Here is a 24,765-nt window from a genome sequence, read left to right on the forward strand (position 1 = left end):
CCATTACAATATAAAACATAAAAATTCCCAGCCCATGGCCCATATAACCTATTAGGCTACTTATTTAACCCATTATACTTGGATTTGGGCTTGTTCCGGCGTGAATACACCTGCTGGAACCTCTCTTGATCTACGTCAATAACCCTAGCACATGGCTGTTGAGCTACAATATAATGCAAATTCTACCCTTCAACAGTTCCTACTCCAATCCTATTATTCACATCTATGGTCTAGAAAATCCACTGTATATGATCTTTGGCCTTCTCCTTATCTTTACTGCTGGAAGCACATTAACCCTTGCTTTGCACTCTAGAATGAGGGAACTTTTTTGTTTCGGGAGTAACATAGTACATCTAAGCTCCAGCAATGCCCTTTTACTGGATGGAGGATAGTGGAACTGATTTTGTGACACCAATCACTTCTCCAGTATAGAGGCATGTACCTTGGACAAAATCTAGAGTTGCCAATTAAGCCAATAAGCAGAAGTCTATTAGTCCTTTCTCACCTTTAACATTCCTTATAGCATTGGGTTCAGGGACATAAATATCTCTGAGATATATTTTTTTTGAGGTATGAACATTCTGGCTTGGACATCAATCCTGCTTTCCTTTGAAATTCAGCTAAAATTGAACCATTGAGTTACGGATGGAAATGAGATCCAGATTAAAGTGTACTATAGATGCCTACTTTCTTGTTTCTTGTCTGACATATTTCCCCCTGCAATTCTATCCTTGATTAAAGTACAGTGTAATGAGTGATGCATATTCATGTATTCCCTTCCAATCATTTCGTTCTCAACTGTTGTGTTTGACATCATTGCTTCTGTCCTGATGATTTGCTGATTACTTTAATTTCTGTTGTTATTCTAATTAAAGTTTACTAAATGAGTGGAAAAAGATATCTTGGTTTTCTATCTATATATATGACTGTTATCAATTATTCTGACTGTAGTTTTCTTGAAACTCTTTCAGTGCATGCATAATTTTTGAGTTTCAAGGATATCCATTTCTTTCATTATTTTCCTTAGATGTGAAACAGATTTTCATAGTTTGTTTTTGTACTGATTAGCTCCAATCAATGGTCAGGTATTTTGGTCAAATAGATGTTTCTGTGACTTCAGCTTCTTTTGTTGTTGCGATGGCATTGCTTTTACAGAAAGGAAATCCTCGTTTTGCTCAGTTGAGTAGTGCCATGTTTGGGTTATTTTATTGTGGTTATCTTCCATGTTTCTGGGTTAAGCTTCGGTGTGGTTTAGCAATTCCATCATTAAATAGCGGTAAGTTCAGTGCATCATCTGTTGTTATTATGTAAACTCAAATGCTCTCTGTTATTTTGTGCAGTCTAGGTGAATTATTGACTGCTGTAGGTTTACAGAGTTAAATATTTAAACTGCAAAGTATACTTCCGGTAGAAAGTGAACTGTTTCCTCTTACATCCATTTCTGATAATTATTCCATCTCCTTTTTCTTGTTTTTCTTTTGATAAATCACTGAATTTTAATTGGAGAAAAAGAATAATGAAGTGAAGAAAGTCGGGGGAGAAAATTCCTGCAAGATAAAGGAGACAACAGCTCATTTACCACTTAGCTCAAAATTGACCTTTATTCAATCTTAATGAACCGTTAGTGATACTCAATAAATACAGTTAAGAAGTATTATCTGTCTTATACAAATATGACTGTAAATAGAGTTGAATGGTGGACCAGGATTCTTGTAAATGGAGCCGTATTATCTGTCTTAATGATCAATTAGTGATTGTTAATTAGAAATGAATTAATTTTTTAAATCTTTCTGTAGTCAACTGATCTGAAGTAGTCGGGATAATGATTTCTTGAGTTGCTTTGTAGTTAATTTGCTGCATTTGCTAACATCAGGAGTTTCAGCAGTCAGCACTTAATAGAGTGTGACGATGTGTTTAATATAACTTCTACAGAGTGATTGAGGGGTTTAGATTCCTCCGAGCAATCTCCGTAGGTTAGCATTTGGCAAATTTTTTATTATTTACAATGATTTTCAGTCTTTTGGTCTTGCTTTTTTTTTTTTAAGCAATTCCTCTTCCCTTCCTTCCCCCCTCCAAAAAAAGAACTAAGGATTAAGTTACTCTAAGAATAGATGCAGTTGGGGTAAAAAGCTTGAGCTTCCAGCGCGAAGACATGGGTTCAAGTCTGAGAGCACCCACTTCGTACAGAAGTCCCGAAGGTTAGGACTATCTCCAATTAACCTGGGAAAGCAGGACTTGTGCTGGGTTAAGGCCCTTTCTTAAGTTATTGTAAGAATCAAAGGAGTGTTTCCCACAAAATCAGAAGTTTTACCAAAGATGGCAATAGTTTCAGCAGTGATTTTGATATCCATTTTTATATGCAGTAAAAGCAAAGTCCGGGTTCAGATAACTACTAACCAAATGCTTCTATTCAATAATTATTCCGTAAGAAAATATGTATCCAGTTATTGTGCATGATGGTAGTCTTTGGTCTTTGCCACAATTAATGGCAATATTAGAAGTAGAGTGTATGTTTCCACTTCTAAGATTAATATTCCAAGAAAAAAAAAAAACCTTGTGGCGGCGAGTGGAGTCAAGACCTCCTGGGCATAAATTTGTGAGATGAATTAGATTCATAGTTTAATTTTTAGTCAATAATTCAATAACTGCAATATGTGTTGACAATAAAAACTTAAAAACCAAACTGCAGGTGCTGCAGGATTTCTATGATAACTGAAATTATGGCCACAGGTGTAACTCTGTATGGACAAGGATTTTTAGTGGAGTCTACAAAAGGTAACGGGGAAAGAAATAATTGTCAGGGGAGAAAATAATTAGGTTTTATGGGGAAAAAAATTAGATGGGGCCATTATTGTGGAGAAAGGTAATGGTTTACCATGAAGTTGAAGGGACAAAATTTATAAATTAAATTATAGCAATGACATGGAACTTGAAAGAAAGCATTTGTAAAGCCAAATAAGCCATGGGGATATGGTGGGAGAAGCTTTCTCCACTCTAGTGTTTGATTAGCTGGTATAGTTGGTCAAAACACAGGAGAAATCAAATTCTTGATTACCTAAACAAACGAGCAACAAGAAATCATTTGTAGACCATAAAATAGTTGCTTTAACCTTCAAGAGGAATAACTAGGACCTAATCGCATGTTCAAAAAGTAAAGAATAGAAGGAAAATGATTTTAGCTGAAGATTTGCAGTTTCAGTCCAAGAACGTATCAAATATGTCTGGATTAATAAAGTAGGGGCAAGAACGAGGCTCTTCTTACCAAATCTAAGCGGCAGATATTTCTCCAAATTCATATTCATAGTCCTATCCATGTTTACTACCTCCTTTATCCCTGAGGTTGACAGCATGCATCGGGCAGCAGCTTTCCATGCTTGACCCACTTTTTCTATAACTGAATCCAGTTTTGTTTAGGTCTATGTTTAGATTATCTTGTCTCCGTTCATGTATTTTCTGTTTTAGTAGGGATTTGCTTGCACATTTACTAAAGTTTGGTTCTTGAATCTTAACCAGTTTATGTTTGGCAGAAATTGGAACTTCATGGCCTATTTTTCTTGGTGGCCGAGCACATTGGACTGTGGGTCTTGTGGCAACCTTGATTTCTATCAGCAGCATAATTGCAGCTGATACTTATGCTTTTATAGGTGGAAAGGTATAATATCTTCGGCATTGACCAATACATGAGTCTTATATGTATCATATCACTCTATTTTGTCATTGAAAGAACTGAGTCAGATATAGAATTTTCTTCTGCATTCCCTTTTTCCCTTCAATAATTTGATGCACTTCTATTTTTCATTTCAGTTTATGAAAGACAAGGGCATAGACTTAATTAGTGGCAGATGTATTTGCATCATTCCATACGGGTTCCTCATGGATGATGCATATCGATAAATAAAATTTAACAATCTACAGTGTCTTCCCTTTATCACCATATGAAAATTCTTACCCCTATGTGTTACAAAATGTGCTTTGTAGTGGATGAAAAACTTTATTTATGCTTTGCTTTGAGCTGTGCTTATTAGAGCCTCGTAACTATTGTCTCCATCAAGTTCTCTCAAGATATTTCTCTTCAGCCTACTAGCTATGAAAAAAACAAATGTTCTTTTGGTATGGCTTTTTAAAAGGGCACTTCTAAACAGCCATGTGCTATGTTCAGAGGATTAGTAATGTAGTCCTAGATAGGTAGAATACCTACTAGGAGCCAGATAACCAGGACTGGCTGAATGGCTAACTCAATGGGCCAGAATTGATGTAAATTAGGGCAATTCTAGGGTTAGGTTTATGAGAATGGGTTGAATCTTATATGGTTTTAATAGGCAGGTCTAGGAGAAGCTAATAGTATAGGTTTGAATAAAAATTCAAATTTCAGAAATTAGGGTTAGGGTTTCAGGTTTTGAGTTTTAGGATAAGTGGAGAATTTAGGGTTTAAGATGACAATTTGGGGAGGGGCTTTGGATCGAGTATCCTAGGCAGTGAGGGGGTGGTTCGACTGAAGTTTGGTTGGGTTTTGATGGCTGGAAGTATAGGATTTGTATTTTAGGGTTTTGGGGTTTTACAGAGATGAGAGGGAATTAGGGTTTTGGGTGTTAGGATGGGGCTGCAAGCTAGGTCGAGTGGAGGAGGAGATAAGAGGGGGCTGTGGTTGGAATGTAATTGAATTTGGTTGGTCTAATTGGACTGGGCAGATTCTAGATGACCTAAGGTTTAATGGATATCAATTAGGGTTAGGTTGGAGGATTAAGAAGAAGAAGGGAATCCTGAAACAGTAAATAACTTACTGGGATGAAGATCAGCAGCAGCAGTAGCTTGGAAGTTGATTGAAGAAGACCTCCCAATCATGAACAGTTGCAAGGAGTCGTAGGAAATCCACCTACCCTTCTCTTTGATATGACTCACAAGGCAACCTTGATGTTACTAACAAGGCACACTCACGTAGAGCTCAACCGCAGCAGCAACAAACGAAATTTTCAAAGTCTAAATTGTGGGGGAGCCTCCCACAATTCTGTTATTAATAAAGGCCTAAGGGCCAAATCCTAATACAATGTAAAATCCTTCTCTCTTCCAAAATCGTGGAAGGAGTGTGAGACTAATAAACAACTTAAAACAAAAAGACCTATTTACCCTAACAACTTAAAACACTTTAAATAGCTGAGATTCCTAAGTAACCAACAAGATATAAGATCCTAGTAGCCAATAGGAAAACTTCACTTAAATTAGACCAACTTATATTGAACCAGTTGGATGCAACCAATTTGAACCGGTTCAATTAAAAACACAAAAATAAAACTAAGTATAGAACGAATCTAAGGCTGAAATAAACTAAGTATAACATTATACTACGGCTCCTACTATAACCCTATGCTTAGGGTGGCTTCTTCAACTCGAGGAGGCTTGGATCTACATCAATTAGGACCCACCATTGATTGAAGGGATCCTTCACAATTGCCTGGTCATATGATTGTTAACTGTCTGGACAGTAGCTTATTGTTTAGGACTCTTCAGAGCATTAGGATCCACCATTGATTGAAGGGTCCTATGATGCAGATTCGTGGTTGAACCAACTCAAACCCAGAAACCCAGACCAAGATGAACCTTGTCCCAACCTTCTTCCGGTTCAGTAGGATATTTAGAACAAATTTTATGTAGGAAAGATATTAGGTAATCTTTTTTATTTTGGGAGAGCTATTAGACATGTAGGGAAATTTCCAGTTTGAGTTCTATTTTGTTAGTTCATATTTAGGAAGTTAGGAGTCTTTGCTTTTGGTTTTTATAAATAGGCATGTAATCCAATATGTAGGACAGTTGTTTGAGAATGAAACAGTGAGTTTGGTTAGAAGAAGCCTGCGTGGCTGGTGCGACCCCTCCTCTCTCTCCCCTGCCCCCTGCGAGATTCTCTCTCCTTCCTCTCAATGTCACTGCTCGACTTGGATCTGCCTTCCCCTATTTCTGGTCTGATCTCATTGTGCTACTTATTTCTCTGTTATTAATCACCTTGCTACTTCTCTGTTGCAATTATTTGGCAAACCAAGATTGAACTCTGTTTTAGGGCAGTAGTTCTAGCCAAACAGTATTCGGTCGATCTCCCATATCTCTAATATTTTCACCTTGAAAGTTGGGGCGACCTAACCCGTGAAGTTTGGTAGCAAAACCTTGCGTACCTTATGAGAATCAACTTGAGTTGCAGAAATTGATTCCCTTCTGCTACCAGATTCAATTTCAGGAAGTCTTTTCTTGATTTCAGACTTCTGTTTTGTTTGATTGTTGGTTGGGGATCAAAGGTCAATGGGTTAACAATTTACCCCTGATGTTTCAACTTGATTGAAGCCTGTATGCATGAGTTCCCTCACCAAAGGCCAAAGCATGAACTAGTTTACCGCTGGTTTGATTGTTCCATCGTGAGGTTGAAGAAGATATGTTCTTCTAATTCGTCATAAAGGCAATAATTGTTTAATTTCCAAAAAAGCCCCTATCTCTTTGAGTTTGTTTCTATTTATTCTATTCTATCTTACATTCCAGAATTGCCCTCTCCCACACTCTATTGTGTTACTCTTTAAAGGGTTTGACTTGTCCCAAGAATTACAGAATTGCCATTATTTTCAAATTTTGAATCGTTGACTGTTTGGGTGGGTCCATACCGATCCCAAAGCATGGTTTCTGAATCCGTCTTAACAAGTACTACTAGTTGTTTACCTGTCAATAATATGAGATCCAACTATTGTATTGTTAAACTGTTTTGGGATATTAAAGTACTACTAGTTGTTTACCTGTGGTATGAATTTGGGGTTGATCTGAGTCCTTGATTGGGAGTTATTGGTGAGTGTTTACTTGCTAATTATGTGAGCCATCCGTTTCTGTATCGGGATTTTGATTTTTATGGTGCTGTTAGAGTGAATCCCCATCATTTTGGTAATTTCAGTGTAATTTTGTCGAAATTTCAAACCACGGGTTAAGTTTCTCTTTGGACAGCAGTTTTTGGCTGTGTAAAAATCCCAGAAAACACTCCTTTGATTTAAAGGCCGCGTACATATGCTCCTCCCAGGACCTTGCAGTAGTGGGAGCCTCATGCACTGCGTATGCCCTTTTAGTTGGGGCTACTTGAGGTTTTGATAAAGACAGAGTAGGGTTGAAACAGCCACCAACAGGGAAGTTTAGAACTCAGATTCAGGACTATTAGAAAGTAGTATCTGAAACTTAAACATGAAATCTCAGATCAAACTGATCAAATAGAACAGCAGCGCTTGATGAAATCGATAAGCCCATAATAGTGTGAAAACAGAGTAATACTAGAAGCTAATGAGAATGTCAACTGAACTGTCTAGGGAGAGTCAAGAGGGGAAATAAAAAGATGAATAAGGGCACTGATCAACCAGGCCTTAACCCTGGGATTTTAACCAAAAAAAATAATCAAGCCACCAAAAATCGATATGCCCTAGCAAACCACTAAAATTCTCATTCAATTACTCAAAAATCTATACATTACAAAGCTGATCTGACAACATATTATAGACTAAACAGGCCCTTAACCTTCTATTCCTAGCACATTCAAATTTAAGAACTTCTCCCTAATTCCTAAACTTGGGAGCCAAGGAATATAAAAATAGAACCTTTCTAGAGCTTCTAGAACCAAATTCAAAAGCCCTTGTAACCAAATAGACTCAATCTAGACTAAATCTACAATAAAAATAGAAAACAGAAAGTAATAAAAATTATTTTATTTTCATGCTCCCAAATATTACCCCAAATATTGGCCCATCAAAGAAGCCTTTACAACAAATAATCAAAAATCAAATGGCCTAAAGCCCATATGAGCCACAAGGGTTTAAAATTAGGTTTATTCAATCACAACCGAACTACCCTGCCTACATCAGTAAAGTTATTATAGATGGTCTGATTTCCATGGTTGGATGATGTAAGTGTTCAGTTTTAGAGAAGAAGGAAAAAGGAGAAGAAGAGAGGAGAATCGATTTGTGTTAATCTGTTATGTCTCAACAAGAGACAAACTTGCTTATATTGAAAAGACTGATAAATTACAGAGGGCCCCCTGGCCTTATACAAATAACAGAAAACACATAAAACTAAATGGGGTTATGTACAAAAATACCCCTTAAACTAAACTCCTATTCTTAACACTCCCCCTCAAGCTGGGTGGTATATGTCATACTTACCCAGCTTGTCCAATAAACAGTCAAAGTGATGAGTGCTAAGTCCTTTGGTGAAGATATCAGCCACTTGTTCATTTGTCTTCACAAACGGGGTGCAGATGGTCTTTGACTCGATCTTTTCCTTAATAAAATGTCTATCAACCTCAACATGCTTAGTCCTGTCATGCTGCACTGGGTTGTGGGCAATACTTATGGCTGCCTTGTTGTCACAATATAAACTCATAGGTTCAACAATCTCAAATCCCAATTCTTGAACAAGTCTCTTTAGCCACAAGATTTCACACACTCCGTGAGCCATGGCTCTAAATTCAGCCTCAGCGCTTGACCTAGCCACCACAGGTTGCTTCTTACTTCGCCAAGTAACCAGATTTCCACCAACAAAAGTACAGTACCTTGAAGTGGATCGTCGATCAGAAATAGATCTAGCCCAGTCAGCATCAGTGTATGCTTCAATCCTCAAGTGACCATTCCTAGAGAAGAGAAGGCCTTTTCTAGGATATGATTTTAAATATCTGAGGATTCTATAAACTGCATCAAGATGACCCATTTTTGGTGCATGCTTAAACTGACTTACCACACCAACAGCATACGCTATGTCAGGTCGGGTAAGGGAAAGATAGTTTAGCTTGCCTACTAATCTCTGATATTTTTCAGCATCTACAAGAGGTTCACCACAATCTTCTCCTAGTTTGTGGTTCTGATCAATTGGGGAGGAGACTGGCTTACACCCTAAGTACCCTGTCTCTGTAAGTAGATCAAGGACAAACTTTCTCTGACAAACATTGATCCCATGCTTGGATCTTGAAACTTCAATCCCCAGAAAATACTTCAATTGACCAAGATCCTTGATCTCAAACTGCCGAGCCAAGTAAAGTTTAAGCTTTGAGATTTCAGCCTCGCTGTTTCGCGTGACTACAATGTCATCAACATATACAATTAGGGCTGTAATATTGCTACCCTTCCTTTGTATAAACGAGGTGTGATCGGCTTGACTTTGGGTATATCCATTTTGTAGGATAGCTTGTCTAAACCTCTCAAACCAAGCCTTAGGAGATTGTTTAAGTCCATAAAGAGCCTTCCTATGACGACACACTTTTCCATTGCCACTAGGATGCTTGAACCCAGGAGGGGAATGCATGTAGACTTCTTCTTCTAAGTCACCATGTAAGAAAGCATTCTTTACATCAAGCTGGTATAATGGCCAATCAAGATTTGCAGCCATTGAAAGGAGTACCCGAATGGAGTTATGCTTGGTCATTGGAGCAAAGGTTTCCTGATAATCAATGCCATACACTTGGGTATAGCCTTTAGCAACCAGCCTTGCCTTATATCTCTCTATAGTACCATCAGACTTGAACTTGACTGTGAATACCCATATGCATCTAACAGGAACTCTCCCCTTTGGGAGTTCAACAAGATCCCAAGTGTGGTTCTTCTCAAGGGCCACCATCTCGGCATTCATTGCCTCTCTCCATTTCGGATCAGCCATAGCCTCTACTACATTCTTAGGTATAGAGATGGAGGAGATAGCCACTGTAAAGGCAACACCTGTAGGAGAGATAGAATCATAGGAGACAAACTTGGCAATGGGATTAGTACAAGCTCGAGTTCCTTTGCGGTGAGCAATAGGAAGATCTAAGTCTGAGGATGGAGAAGTAGAGGAAGGTATACCTGTTTCAATGGATGGAGGCTCAGGATGAGGAGACGAAGAAGGATTTTGGCAGGTCTTCTTTATAGGAAGCCATGAAGGAGGATTTCTCTTGTCCTTTGTATAAACAAGTAGTTCCCCTTGTTCTCTGTTCACCTGTGCACTTGGAGACTCCCCCTCAACAATAATATCCTCTGGACTTTTCTGTCCCTTGTCAAGCTGAAATGGGGAAATAGGAACGAAAGAGGAGGATGGAAAGGATACAAACTCAGGAGCTTCTTCAACCTCACCACCACGACACTCCCCCTGAAGAGGTGATTGAAAAAAAGGAATGGTTTCAAAGAAAGATACATCTTTGGAGATAAGCCACCGTCGGGTAGGAGGGTGGTAACAGGTGTCTCCCTTGGAGGTAGAGGAATACCCAAGAAAGAGGCACTTCAAGGACTTAGGATCCAATTTAGTGCGGGCAGATTTGCTAATATGGACATAGCATATGCAACCAAAGACCCTTGGGGGAAGAGAGAAAGAAGAAGAAAGTGAGGGTAAGACCTCAAGAGGTACTTTGAAGTTCAAGACACTGGAGGGCATATGATTGATAAGAAAGACCGCAGTGAGTAAGGCATCGGACCAAAAAGTTTTTGGAACATGCATTGTAAACCAAAGGGACCGGGCTACTTCCAGCAGGTGGCGGTTTTTTCTTGCAGCAACCCCATTTTGTTGAGGGGTATCAACACAAGCCACCTGATGGATAATGCCATGGTCAGAAAAAAAGGTCTTCAAACCCCCATACATATACTCTCCACCTTTATCAGAACGGACAATCTGAATACAAGTTTGGAACTGAGTATACACCAACTCATAAAAGTTTTGAAAAGAAGCATAAACATCACTCTTTTGTTTCAAGAGATAAACCCAAGTAACGCGAGAGAAGTCATCAATAAAGGAGACAAAGTAGCGGAAGCCACCTAAAGAAGTAACAGGGGAAGGACCCCAAACATCAGTATGAACAAGGTGAAAAGGGGAAACAGATCTATTAATAGAAGATGGATAAACTGTCTTACAACTTTTTGCAAAAAGACAAGGTTCACAATGAAAAACATGATTGACAGGAAAAGATGTAAATAAATGTGGCAACATTTTTCGCATAACAGAAAAAGAAGGATGTCCCAAACGCTGATGCCAAAGCAAAATATCCGCCTGTGTACGTCCGCCATGTTGCCCACACACATAAGATTGAGCTGTTGTCACAGGGGAAGCACAAGTGTCCAGAACATATAATCCATCAGTCTCACGTCCACTGCCAATCACCCTCTTCGTCACCAAATCCTGAAACAGACAATGAGTAGGAAAAAAGATGACAAAGCAATTCAAGGACTTAATCAATTGGCTAACAGAAAGAAGATTAGTAGCAAAGTTAGGAACATGAAAGACAGACTGCAAAGGGATAAGTGGAGTAACTTGGATATCTCCCTTCCCCGAGATGGAAGAAAGAGAACCATCAACAATTTTCACCTTATCTTTTCCCAAACAAACAGTGTAGGAATTAAAGAGCTGAGACCTACCAGTCATGTGATCGGTGGCCCCCGAGTCAATGACCCAAGGAGTGGGGGCAGAAGAGGTAGAGACCTGTAGAGCACTGGATGTAGTGGGAGCAGCAGAGGGGGATCCATCCAAGTGTGCTACAATCCGACGAAAAGCTGCTATGTCTTCTTTAGAGAGGGATGATGACTTAGACTCATGAACCCTAACATGGGCTTTAGGCCCATTCTTCTTCGGCCCTTTCTGTCCTCCAGATGCAGCAGAGGGTGGTTTCCCATGAAGATCCCAACAAAACTCCTTCTTATGCCGAGACTTGCCACAATAGTCACAGGAAAAACGGCCTTTACCAGCCCCCTTGGTGAAGGGAGGACGATCCTGTGGAGTGGATGAAACAAGAGCAGAACGCTCAACAGTGGGAGTGGTCTCCATAGCACTTATGCGGGTCTCCTCACTCTGTAAATAACCACACACCTCCTCCAGGGAGGGGAGACTTGGTCGGCCAAGTATCTGTACCCTTATGGGTTCAAACTCAGATTTAAGACCTTCAAGAAGGAATAGGACCCTCTCCTTCTCAAACAACTGATGCACTTTAGGCTCATCAACAGGACACAGCTGGAGATCTCTGTAGTGATCATACTCCTCCCAAAGTCCCACAACAAGGCTGTAGTACTCAGAGATACTTTTGTCACCCTGGCGTAGGCTAACAATTTGTTGGAGAAGTTGATAAACTTTTGTAGAGTCCCCCACTCTATCCTAAATACGAGCCATACTATCCCAAATATCTTTGGCTGTCTCCTTGCTCATAAACCTTCTTCCAATTTCCGGCTTCGTTGAAAAAATGAGCTAAGTCATCACAAGGGAGTTCTCAGTTTCCCATTTGGAGTAACCTGGATCAGCAGAGGAAGGGGCTTTAAAGCTTCCAGATATATATCCCAACTTCCCCCTACTCCGAAGAATGAGCTTCATTGACCATGACCAGTCCAAGTAATTAGTATTGTCAAGCTTGACAATGGGAAGAACATTTGGATTGTCATATGAAGGGGTAATAGGCAAGGCTGTCGCAACAGTGGGGAGTTCAGATGCTTCAACAGATTTTTCACCCATTGTGGCTTCAATGCAAACAGAAAAAACACTTGGGAAAAGTAACCAACAGCACCTCAAGCAAGAATAGTAGGTCCCCAAGAAGCAGCAGAAAAAAACAGGGGAAAAAACAGTCCAAAAACACTTGAAATGACTTGTAGAACTTCACACAAGCATCAAACAGCAGCGGAGTACAAAGAAACAATCTTCCTTACCAAAAAACGATAGCAGGTGGCCTAAAAAACCTCCCAAACAAAGCTCTATTGGAGAGCAAAGGCCAATCTAAACTCTGGCTGGCGGAAAAACAGGGCGGAATAGCCCAGGCCGAGATTCACTCCTCACCCTTGGATACTTCCAGATGACTTGAGAAGACACAATGGGAAGAAATGAGACCTCCAAACGAAACTAAAGCCCCTGGTTGCTCTCCATTTGGGTTAGAAACAAGGGAGAACCAGGTCTGAGAAGAAGCTTAGGTTTGAGTTCGAACTCCAGCAGCAGCCAAGAGGAGAACCCAACTCTTAGCCTACTAAACTCTCTTCCAACACCTTCAAACTCTAGGAACATTAAGCTCTGATACTATGTTCAGTTTTAGAGAAGAAGGAAAAAGGAGAAGAAGAGAGGAGAATCGATTTGTGTTAATCTGTTATGTCTCAACAAGAGACAAACATGCTTATATTGAAAAGACTCATAAATTACAGAGGGGTCCCTGACCTTATACAAATAAGAGAAAACACATAAAACTAAATGGGGTTATGTACAAGAATACCCCTTAAACTAAACTCCTATTCTTAACAGTAAGGACTTTTCAGCCATTGACTCTGAATTGAGGCCTTAGGTACCAATCGTATCCATGAATTGTGTTGCTCACACTAATTGCATGATGATCCTTGTTAGTTCTTTTATAGCATGCATGTGGAACACTTGGGTTTAATATTTTGACTTGTTCTACTTTAAATTTTATAATACTGATTGAGCTATTGAGGAATTAAAAAGAAATTCGTAACTATAAAATGTTTGAGTGCCAGCTTTAAGTTCTAAGAGAAACTTTATTCTATGCAAACATTTGGTCCACACCGCTTACAAATAATAGCCCTAAGAACCTATGATGATGATGATCATCATCATCATAATAATAATAATAATAATGATGATGATGATGAAGATTCCAGAAAATCTGGAAATTCTGGAGAAGAAAAGTGTTGAAGAAGAAGCTTTCCAACTGACCATGATTTGGATAAGCTTGGGTGAACCAGAATTTGAACCATGGGTTATGTTTGGACCAAAAACTGAACCAAACTTACATAAACCAAAACCACAAGGGCTGCTGTGATTATGCCTCTGCATTAAACTCTATAATACTGATTAAGGAATTCTAAACTGTGAAATGTGTGGGTGCCAGACTCTAAATTCTAAGAGAAACTTTACTCTATGCAGACATTTGGTCGGACACCACTTACTAATATTAGCCCTAAGAAGACATGGGAAGGAGCTATTGCAGGCTTAGCTGGTTGTATAGCCACTGCACTCATATTATCAAAGATTCTGCACTGGCCAACATCTTTACTGAGGTAATAATGACTGTTTCCACGCATGGTCGCATTTTGATTCTTATCTTTTGCAGACTATATGATTTCTTTACATGGGGAAGTTTATACTTTATACTGAATTTTCTTTTAGCTTCTTGGCACCCCTGGGTGCATGTAGTTTTAAGTTAATGAATCATGAGGAATATTTCCACTGTTACTAGCTTAACCGAATATTTAACACAAAAGCTGGAAGTAGATTGAATTGTTGTTGTGTAATTTTAGAAATAACAGCTGTTTTTATCTCTAGATTTAGGGAGCAAAACATTATTCCAGACATCGCCTTGGTAAAAAAATAATTATGGTAACCAAAACCTGTTGGGTTGATGCATATCTGAGTTCAAAATTCAAATCTGTCATCACCTCTAATGACTTATCACTAACCAGATTTCCTGTCTTGTGAAAGATGTATTTATAAGAAATATTCTGGATGGACCCCACCGTCTCATGTATAAACAACAAGAAGTGGGCAATTAAATTTGTTGCCAAGTCGCCAAGACAAGAAAGAAGCTTTTGACATTTCCCAGACTACTGAGAGCTTTTATATTATGTCACTCTGATATTGACTGAAAACTGTTGGGTTTGTAGTACCTTTTTTTTTTTTTGAAAAAAAAACTGCTAGTTATTTTAATTGTGGGTGGTAGAAGAAGAAATAAAGAACTAAAAATAGGATGATGGTTGCTCATTGAGCATGTACATTGACAGGATTCAAAGGTGAGAGTATCTATGGCATTATTATAGAAAGGTGAATGGTGTCTTGACTCTTCCAACTTTCACACCTCAAAGTCCTTAAAAAAAGTTTTCTTGGAATTTGGAAACCTTCCACTAGAGTAATATTAGTTGTGAATTGTTCACTGGGATGGGTGACTTACCCTAGGTGAGACATCTGAAATATTCTATTAGTTTTCTTTGGCCGGTTAACAGGATGCGAAATGAACCCAGGCAAACCGTTCCCTTTATTTTAGAGTTTAGAAATCCTTTTGGACTTAAATTATATACCTATCAACCTTGTTTTTGATTTTGTAACAATTCTCTCCTTTGAACTTTCAAGAAGAAAGTAAGGACAGCTGGAATTGTTCTCTTTTGTGTGGAGGTCAGAAACTGACATGGTAGACTGTCATTGCTAAGAAATAAGAATGATGTCTTAAGGGTTGTATTGTAAAGTGAAGAAGGGAGGACCTTGCAAACTGGGGCAGGCCGAAGGGGGCCTCCCCTCCCCTCCTCTGATTGACTGCAACCCCACCTTCATCCCTGCAACCCAGCCCCGCTTCCAATACCCAACCCCTGTTCTCCATCCCAACCCACCGCCCCACCCCCATCCTCTGTAATTCCCCTACCCCATCTCTGCAACCCCTGTTTTTCATCCCAACCCTATTCCCCTTACTTTCATTTTCACAAATCCTCCATTCATCCTCTGTTTTACTTATCTCATGTGAGTGCGTGCATCCTCAGTAAGAATAAACCAACTCTTCTCTTACAATAACAATGGATCTGACGGAATCACAAATGGTTTTTTTCATTAATCGAAAAATATTCTTAATTAGAGATTGAAGTGGAAGACTAACAATCTCAGTTGATAAAATTACAATGAAAAATCTAGATAACTGCTCACCTCTGTCCTTACTATGCACCTATTTAGAAAAGGACCAAACCCTGTGAAATTCAAATAAAATCAGTCATATTTGAAGTGATCTCTTTTCTGGCTTCTGGGTTAAAACTGTAAACAGACACCCTTCAATGGTCCTCGCAGAAATGTAGTTGGGTCTGAATGGTAACAATTTTAATGCTTAATTACCTTTGTTAGAAAATAACACCGTCTTCTGCTATTTAAGCTTTCATCAACTTAAAAAAAATAATAATAATAATGCAATGTTGGGGTGGCGTTGGAGGGGATGGTGGGAGGGCAAGTTGGAGTTTGATTTGGGGGAGGGAGGGATAGGGAAGAGGGTGGGCGAGAGAAGCTCTATTGTTGGGGCGGCATTGGAAGGAATAACAGCGGGGTGTGGAGGGGTTGCAGCAATGGGGTGGAGGGAATTTCAGAGGGTGTGACAGTGGGTGGGTTGCAGTCTTGCAAAGGATGGGGTAAGGCACTGGTGTTCTGTGATGACGACAGAACTAAGAAGTGATGCAGGTTCATCATAGAAATTGGCTTATTTCTTTAGAAATAGGCCTAGGGTTGGGTTATATACATGTTGGGCCTTTGTTCCCAAGGGTTTTCTATGTATTAAGCCACTTTAATGAGCCTAAACTAGGGGTACATAGGTTGCATACGGGATTAGCCCAATACTTAGTTTATTTTATGTTTTTTTAATTGAACCGGTTCAAATTGGTTGCATCCAATTGGTTCAATTTAAGTGATCATGTGACTTGGTTAAGTGGTCATGTGACAACTTAAGTGGTCATGCGATGTAAGTTGGGCTGGATTAGGACTCTATAAGTCCAGCCATGTTTTGAGTCTATATCTTTTAGTATTTTAGTTTCCTAGTTAGTTTAAGTTGCCTAATAAGTTAAAGATTGGGTTAGACCTTTCCTTTTTAGTGTAGGAGTCTAATTTTGAGTCTTTTATATAAGGTTGTAAGGGGGCCAAGTATGGAATACGAATTTGATTAATAAAAATTAGCTTTATGCTTGCTGCCATTGCTGCTGCTCTTTGTGAGTGTATATCCTTGTGGATCTCAAGGTGGATAGGGTGGGTGGACTCCTGCGACTCCTTGCGTTTGTCCAGTACCGGGAGGTTCTTCTTCTTATTCAATCGAGCTTCTTCAAGCTACTGCTGCTGCTGCCTTTGAAGGAGATCAAACCAGTAAGTAATTTTAATTCCCTGCATATATCCATCCCCTCTTCATCCTCTAACCTAATCCACAACCCCCTCCATCCATCAAACCCTAACCTCCATTAAACCTGCAACTCCTACCTTAACTAGGACTCCCTCATAACTTCAGATCTGTCCATCAATTCCAAACCAAACTTCTAGCTTATATCCCCCACACTTCTCCCCACACTCGATCCAAAATCCAGCTCATAACTCCCACTCTATCCCCTCCATTCCTCCACTCCATTAAAGCCCAAAACCTGCAACTCAATTCTGTCCAGAATTGCAGAATTTTAAACTTAACCAAATCCAATTATTTTTATCCCATAATGACCTCCTAGACCTGCATATTAAAGCCATATATGACCCATTCCCAAATTCCCATCCTAAACCCTAGAATTAACCTAAAACCTAGTGCTGTCCATTCGAACCAGCAACCCCTTTTGCTATTGATCCTGTTATCTGGCTCCTAGTAGGTCTCCTACCTATCTAGGACTACATTAAGAAGAAGAAGAGGAGTCGCATTGAATTTAAAAATAAAAAAGAAGACAAACTGACTCACAGTAAGACTCGGTATTCGGTTTTGTAAAGAATACGTGGCGACTATCGAGTGTACAAGGAGAGACTTTATTGCTCCTCGTATGAGGAGCTGAGCTGGACTTGTCCACGTGGAGGACATCAGCATGCATGTCAATATGGTGGGGCATTATATATTAAGGGAGAAAATCGGTTCGGAACCGGGTATTCGGTTCGGTTCCAGGAAGTCTTAGTGTGATCCAGATCTGGACCAAGTCCCGCTTCAGCTCTGGAATTCGGTACTCATACTGAACCTGTACGGTTTCGGTTCCTATTTGGTTCCAAAATCAGTTCCTACACGGTTTGGATCCAGTTCCTGTACTTGGTTTATACTATATAGTATAATATATTATACTATAGTATAGTAGTACTATAATATTATACTATATTAATGTATTATAATATATTGGCACCCAAATTTGGTTCGGTTTCGGTTCTAACCGCCGGTTCCTATGTTAGATCCGGAAAGTAACCAAGTCCTGCCTCGGTTTTGTTCCTTAGTTCCGGATTGTAACCAAATACTATTCTGTTCGGTTCGGTTCCGTTTATTCGGTCCGGATCATGTTTCGGTTTTCAGTATCCAGTTCCAATTTGACACCCTTAATATATATGCCTTTCTCTCTATCATGGTTCAGGGTACCGGGAGCGGATTGGGCAAATCAGCTGATTCCGATTCGAATTGGCCAATTTTGATCCTGATTCTGGCTGATTTGAAACAACCGATTCTTTGGCTTTTTCTAGGGTTTAGGGATTTTGGCTGATTTGGGATGGATTGGAATTGGAATTGGTGGAGGCTGATCCCATTGCTGATTCTGCTTACTTGAACCATGCTCTTTGTTGAAAAAGAAAATAATGAGGTAGGGAGGAATGATTGCCTGCAGAAAGAGAACATATTTATATATATAGGGAAAAGGCTGGGCACGCCGCCAGGGTTCTCAGCATGTGTCATCCTCTCTCCTCCCCCTTTGGAAAAGACCCCCCTTGCCCTCCTGTGCCAAGCCCTGTGATTGGTGTATGCTGCTAGTTCACTGAAAGCTGGCGAAATACCCAACCCTCTCCCTTTAGAAAAGATCTTCTTGCCCTACAAATCAGTTTGTAACCAAGATGGTTACAAGTGACTGTTGTAACTATAATTGTTACCCTTGATTATTCTTATTACTCACTTTTTATGATGGTGTTATTTGGTAATTTCTCCCTTCCTCTCCATCTCCATGTCCCTCTCCCTCTCACTCTTCGTCTCCATCTCCATGTATCCCCTCCCTTCCGCCTCTCCCTCTCCCTCCCTGCCCTGGAATCTCCCTCCCTCCCTCCCAGCCCTGCCCACCTCTTCTTGCTCCGCAACCCCCCTCCCCCTGCAACTCTCAATCCGCCCCACTCTTGCTACCACCAATCAGATTGCCCGAACATCCAACCACCACAGCCACCTGAACCTCCCTCTCCTCTGGTGAACATGGAATGCTCTCTCGGCCCCTAGATGCTTGTCTCGAACCATTAGAGGTGTAGACTGTTGCCACGTGGAGTAACCTCGATCCATCCTTTCTTCCTTCACTCGTCGCCATGCATTTTTGCCACCAGGCTGCACATGCCCCCAAGTGGCAACCGCAATCACTCCTCCCCGTTACATCTCTCTTCTTCTCCCCTCCCTTGGACAAGGAGAAACGAAAAACACTCTCCGCTCACCTTCTTCTCTTCCTCATCATCTCCCTGCTAACCCAGATGGCATCATGATGACAGATCACCCTGCTCTGCTCAAGTCCCTGCACCTAACCATGCTTATGTTTTTCCTCATGTGCGGTGATTCTGTTTCCTCAGTAGCTAAGCTATAGTCCCTGCCATCTAACCATGTCTAAGTTTTATCCCTCCTTCCATTTTTGAATTAGATTCAAGGCCTGTAAACCAACCAGAACTGGATCAGATTGACCAATTTCTATATCTATATAGAAGTTACTGCTGCCACATTACTGTTGCCACCCAATCTTCTTGCCATGTTACTGCTGCTCCTAGGCCTCACACTTTCCTGCCGGCAAACTCAATTGTTGCTTCAACAATGAAGGTTTCCTAGCCGACTCTCCACTTTATGTCCCCCTATCGAACACACCCTTACATAACCCTGCAACTTCGGTAACCCCTACATACCAGAGCTCCATTGGAAGATTCACCTCGGTGTGGACCCGAGGGAACTTTTTCAGGCTCTCTCCTCCCTTGATCCAACACCCTTGCCTCCTCTCTCTTCTCTGCAATGAGTATTTGACCAGCCCACACCCAGCTTTCTCCTTTCCAACTCACCTACTCGGTTACATCTTCTGGATGCACATCAACCTTCATCAGCTGCCCCCCCCCCCCCGGGGACACAGCAACCGACAGTGGCTCTCCACTTACGCCTTCCTCTACCAGTCTGCCCCCCAGTTAGCCCCCTCTTGTGATCATGTTAGATTTTCAACCAAGCCCTCGGATAGGGCGATGGAGTATGCAGTGGGGTGCGATGCTGTCACTGTGCTTGGTGTCAGAGCAGTTGCAGAGATATGTGATGACGGCCGGGATGGTGACACTCTATTGCTGCTGTTGTAGAGCGATTGCACGGAATGAGGCAACCCCAGATGGGTTGAGTTCTAGTCTTTTAGACCACAGCGAATGTTGACGAACAAAGGAATTTGGATTCTGAAATGACATAATTAGGCCCCTCTATTATAAAGCCATGTCATTGTATAGAGGGCAAAAAAGTACGGTTACAATGTCTGTTTGTAATCTGCTTGGTTACAAACAGATGCACCATATATATATGGTGCACCTTGTTGTCACCAGGGTGGTGAAGTGAGAAGTTGTAACCTTTTTTTGATTGCCCCTTACCCCTTGTGTTATTCCTAAAAGTTATTTAAGTCGGATAAAAAAGGATTTTCAAAATAATTTGGAAGTGTATTATCAGTGTCATTTTCAAGCGCTGTCATTGTCTATGTGAAATGACAGAATTTGCCCTCATTTGAAAAAAGAAATGTGTTATACTAAAAGTGCAAAAAGTAAGGTTACTACTTCTTTTTCACCAACCTTGGTTACAGCAAGATTTTCCAATATATACATGCATGATGCGGAGGCATCATTATATTGCACCAGGAGGTTGCCTATAACAAAGACATAACTAATATCTACATATATGGTCGTGTCTATGTGTTGAGTTTTGTCATAATGACTTGGAAGCATTCCTCTGCCCGTATCTACATATAATATGTTTGTAATCTATCGCAGATTTTTTAATTGGATGCCTCTCTTTTGCATGCTCCTAGACTTACAGTTCATCCTTTTTATTTCCTTGGGGTGGGAATTGCTTTGGGGTACCATCTGGGTGACTACCAGTGCTGCAGCTTTTGGATTCTTGAATTTCATGGGATCTCTATTTGGTGATCTTCTTGAGTCAATGATTAAACGTGATGCTGGTGTCAAGGACTCTGGGTCCCTCATTCCTGGACATGGTAAGCGCTCAGGACACCCATAGTTTGAAATTTCTGAAAAGACCACATGGCAACTAAAAGCTTCTTTGATAACTATATTGTTTTTATATTGGTTTTATACTGCACTTTTCATAAATGGTGGCAGTTTGAGTGATAAATTGATAATGCTATTACTTAGATGTGCTTTATAAGTAGATTATAAAGTATCATCTTTTATTTGAATATGGTGCAATAGATTTTTTTTCCATTCCATTCTAAGGTCATATTCTTTTATAAGCATAAAACATTCAAATCATTGCTCACTTCTCTCTATACATATATCCCCCCCATATGCCTCTAGTGGCCTTAAACTTGCCAAAATGCACATTTTGCTGGTTGATGACAATTGTTGTTGCACTTGGCAAAAGTTTTTAGTTTAGTTTTCTTTTATTTTAGTACCTTTGTGGATGTACTCTGGCTTCCACATGATTTTTTGATTTGCTGGCCATTTTATTTATTTATTTACAGTTAGCATCTCATATTGGGTTCTCTTTTTATGTTTACACTGTTTCTTGATAGTGAGTGTTTTTTGTGTGACCCCGGGTTCGAAAGCCCCAATTTCCGGTCGCTATGGGCCCACCCAAGTGACAAATGGCAATTCTATAATTTTGTAACAGTCCAATACCTTATATGTAAAGTAACAAGTGAGGAGGTCAAACTGGAATAGAAACTTAGAAGGGAGGGCTTTTCTGGAATTATAAAAAGGAAGGGAAATAACATAAAACAAGCTGGGAAATTGAGAGGCTTTTGAGTAATTTTTGGAGTAGTCCTTATGTGGAGATAACAAGATATGTTATCTTCTACCTCATCAAATCAAACCAGTGGTGAGCTCCCTGGTTGCAATTGAGAGAGCAACAGTGATCTAGCTCCTTTCGAGATGAAATTTCAGGTGTGGCTTCTTAACTTGTGGCCTTCTTAATTGCAACGAACGAGCATCTAAGATTACAAGGTTAAAAAAAAAAGATTTTAATACTGAACCTGAACCTGGCGGAAGAATGAGAACCAGGTTCTTGTTGCAGTTTGGTTCTCACAACCTCCTTGGGTTTGAATTGCTCAGAGATAAGATGCTTTTTTCAAGAATTTCAGGCCCAGTGGTCTTTAATCCAGGGAGTTCTAACAACTTTTAATCAACTCAGAAATACCGCAGGTAGCAGGAAGCATGAACAGATATCAATATAAGGAAGAGAATACTGAGAGAACTAAAGAAAAGGAGAACGAAAGGAGAAGGGTAAACAGAAAAGGAAAGGGAATAAGGAAGACTTAAGAGTGACTGAGTGAATACCTGAAAAGAGGGGTTTCAAGTTGCAGAGAAGGAGGGAAAGGCTGCACGGCCAGCAATCACACAACATCGGTAACGGTAATCACACCCGATTTTCTTTTCATTCAATTCAATCAATTCTCTTATTTCCATCAGTAGTACATGTAAATATAAAGAAAAACCCCTAACATATTAATAGAAACCCAACTCAAAATGGAAACCTACTCAACTAGGAAATAACTCGAATAAGGAAGCTACCTGATGGAATATTTGGGAATTGAACTTATGTCAATGAGACACAAATCCACTGTTATTTATAATAATGATGGAGTAGTACAAGTTACAATAATACCCTTAGGGAAACACAAGATAAACCCTACTGGACCATTATACCCTTGTACCCAAAATACAACACTCCCCCTCAAGTTGGTGCATAGATATCAATCTTCCCAACTTGCTAACTACTGAAATAAAATTCTTAACAGGTAAACCCTTAGTAAGTACATTAGCTAAATGATCACCCGATGGAACAAAGGAGATGCAGATAAGACCCTGTTCTAGCTTTTCCTTGATGAAGTGACGATCAATCTCCACATGTTTGATTCGATCATTCTGAATTGGGTTATGGGCAATGCTAATTGCTGATTTGCTATCTGAGTAGAGATGCATGGGCACCTCAACTGATACTCCAAGATCCTGAAGTAAGCCGCGTAGCCAAATCAACTCACAGACGCCATGGACCATAGCCTGAAATTCTGCTTCTGCACTAGATCGAGCCACTACTGCCTGCTTCTTGCTTCTCCAGGTGACTAGGTTACCACCAACATATGTACAGTAGCCAGAAGTAAATCTCCTATCATCAGGGCAACCAGTCCAATCGGCATCTATGTATGACTCAATACGGTTATTAGAGGAGATGAGAACACCTTTCCTTGGGGCAGCCTTTAAATATTCGAAGATCCTGTAGACAACATCCAAATGAGATGAATATGGATCATGCATGTATTGACTAGTCATACTAACAACAAAGGCAATATCTGGTCAGGTATGGGATAAATAGATAAGCCTCCCAACTAGCCTTTGATAGCTGCTTTTGTCAACTGGTTCACCCTCCTTATTGCGAAGATGAGAATTAGGCTCCACAGGGGTGTCAGTAGGCTTACAACCCAGCATTCCTGTATCTGTCAAGAGATCAATAGTATATTTCCACTGTGATAGAGAAATTCCTTTAGCAGAATATGCAACTTCTATGCCCAAGAAATACCTCAATTTTCCTAGGTCTGTAATCTCAAACTCCTGTCCCAGGAATTTTTTTATGGAAGAGATTTCCTCCATTCTACTTCTAGTGATGACAATGTCATCAACATAGACAATCAAGATAGTGATATGGGAATAAGTTCTCTTGATGAAAAGAGTGTGATCGGTATTGCTTTGCTTGTAACTGATAGACACCATGGCCTTATGAAACCGACCAAACCAGGCTCTAGTGATTGTTTTAAACCGTACAATGCCCGCTTGAGTTTACAAAATCCCTTGAGTCTTTTGAGAAGCAAAACCTGGTGGGATTTCCATGTATACTTCTTCCTCAAGTTCTCCATGCGAAAAAGCATTCTTGACATCTAGTTATTGAGGTCCCATCCTTGATTCACAACACAAGATAATATAACCCTAACGGTATTCATCTTGGCTACCGGTGCAAAAGTTTCCTGGGAGTCAATTCCGTAAGTCTGTGTGAATCCTCTAGCAACCAACCTTGCTTTATACTTGTCCACAGTCCCATCAGCCTTGTGCTTCACCATGAACACCCATTTACATCCTACAACTCTCTTTCCTGGAGGAAGCTGCACCAATTCCCATGTGTTATTCTTCCCAAGGGCTCTCATTTCTTCAATCATTGCCTCTTTCCATTGTGCATTAGCCCAAGTTGGGTCACTAGAAGGAAGAGACTTACTAGACAAATGTGGAGCACATGTAGGACTTGACTCTGGGAAGGCCAATTGGTGAGGAGAGATGGTGGTGGTCTTAACAGCTTGCTCTTTGTTTTTTCTCTTTCGAGAGTGAACAAAAACCTTCAAAAGAGAAATAAGTGGTGCTGTTGCCTGCTCCCCCTGAACCGTTGGCTGCTCCCCCTGGACCGTGGGCTGAGGTGGAGAACAGGGTGGTTCTGGTTCCTCTTGAACCGTGGGCTGCTATTGTTCCTGCCCAGTTACACTATCTGCAATCTCTATATCATCTTCTATCATGGGCAGCTCCATAGGTGAAACTGTGAAAGGCACCTCTTCACTCGGTCCAAACTCCCCCTAAAGAGGTGCAAGGGATGAATAATAGGGAACTGTTTCTTGAAAGACGACATCCATGGTAACAAATAGCTTGCGCGAAGGAGGGTGATAACATTTGTAACTCTTCTAAGTAGCGGAGTAGCCCAAGAAAATGCAGCGAAGTCCCCTGGGATCTAGCTTGCCTTGCACATGATGATTGCGTGCAAAAGCTACACAATCAAATACCTTTTGGAGGTACAGTAAAAGTAGAGGAACCCATGAGAAGATCCAGTGGACAACGACCATCAAGCATGGGAGAGGGCATCCGATTAATCAGGTATGCAGCGAAGAGAACCGCATCACC

General features: G+C 40.4%; 1 protein-coding gene across 3 annotated transcripts in view; it reads left to right on the forward strand.

Annotated features, from left to right (window-relative positions):
• Positions 1 to 24,765, forward strand: part of LOC122665146 (phosphatidate cytidylyltransferase 4, chloroplastic-like) — a 35,182-nt gene that overhangs the window by 2,861 nt on the left and 7,556 nt on the right. Inside the window, exons 3-6 of one of the 3 annotated variants that reach the window (XR_006333442.1) lie at positions 1,086 to 1,276; positions 3,528 to 3,652; positions 13,867 to 14,000; positions 20,760 to 20,867. Coding sequence is in view for 2 of the 3 variants with exons in the window: in XM_043861220.1 (XP_043717155.1) it covers positions 1,086 to 1,276; positions 3,528 to 3,652; positions 13,867 to 14,000; positions 20,752 to 20,867 (566 nt within the window). In the remaining variant the exon portion in view is untranslated. Of the gene's footprint in view, positions 1 to 1,085; positions 1,277 to 3,527; positions 3,653 to 13,866; positions 14,001 to 20,751; positions 20,868 to 24,765 lie in introns of all 3 variants that reach the window. The other 2 variants (XM_043861221.1, XM_043861220.1) reach the window with 2 other exon arrangements.

This window comes from Telopea speciosissima, chromosome 6 (genome assembly GCF_018873765.1).
Source record: "Telopea speciosissima isolate NSW1024214 ecotype Mountain lineage chromosome 6, Tspe_v1, whole genome shotgun sequence".
Taxonomy (NCBI): domain Eukaryota; kingdom Viridiplantae; phylum Streptophyta; class Magnoliopsida; order Proteales; family Proteaceae; genus Telopea; species Telopea speciosissima.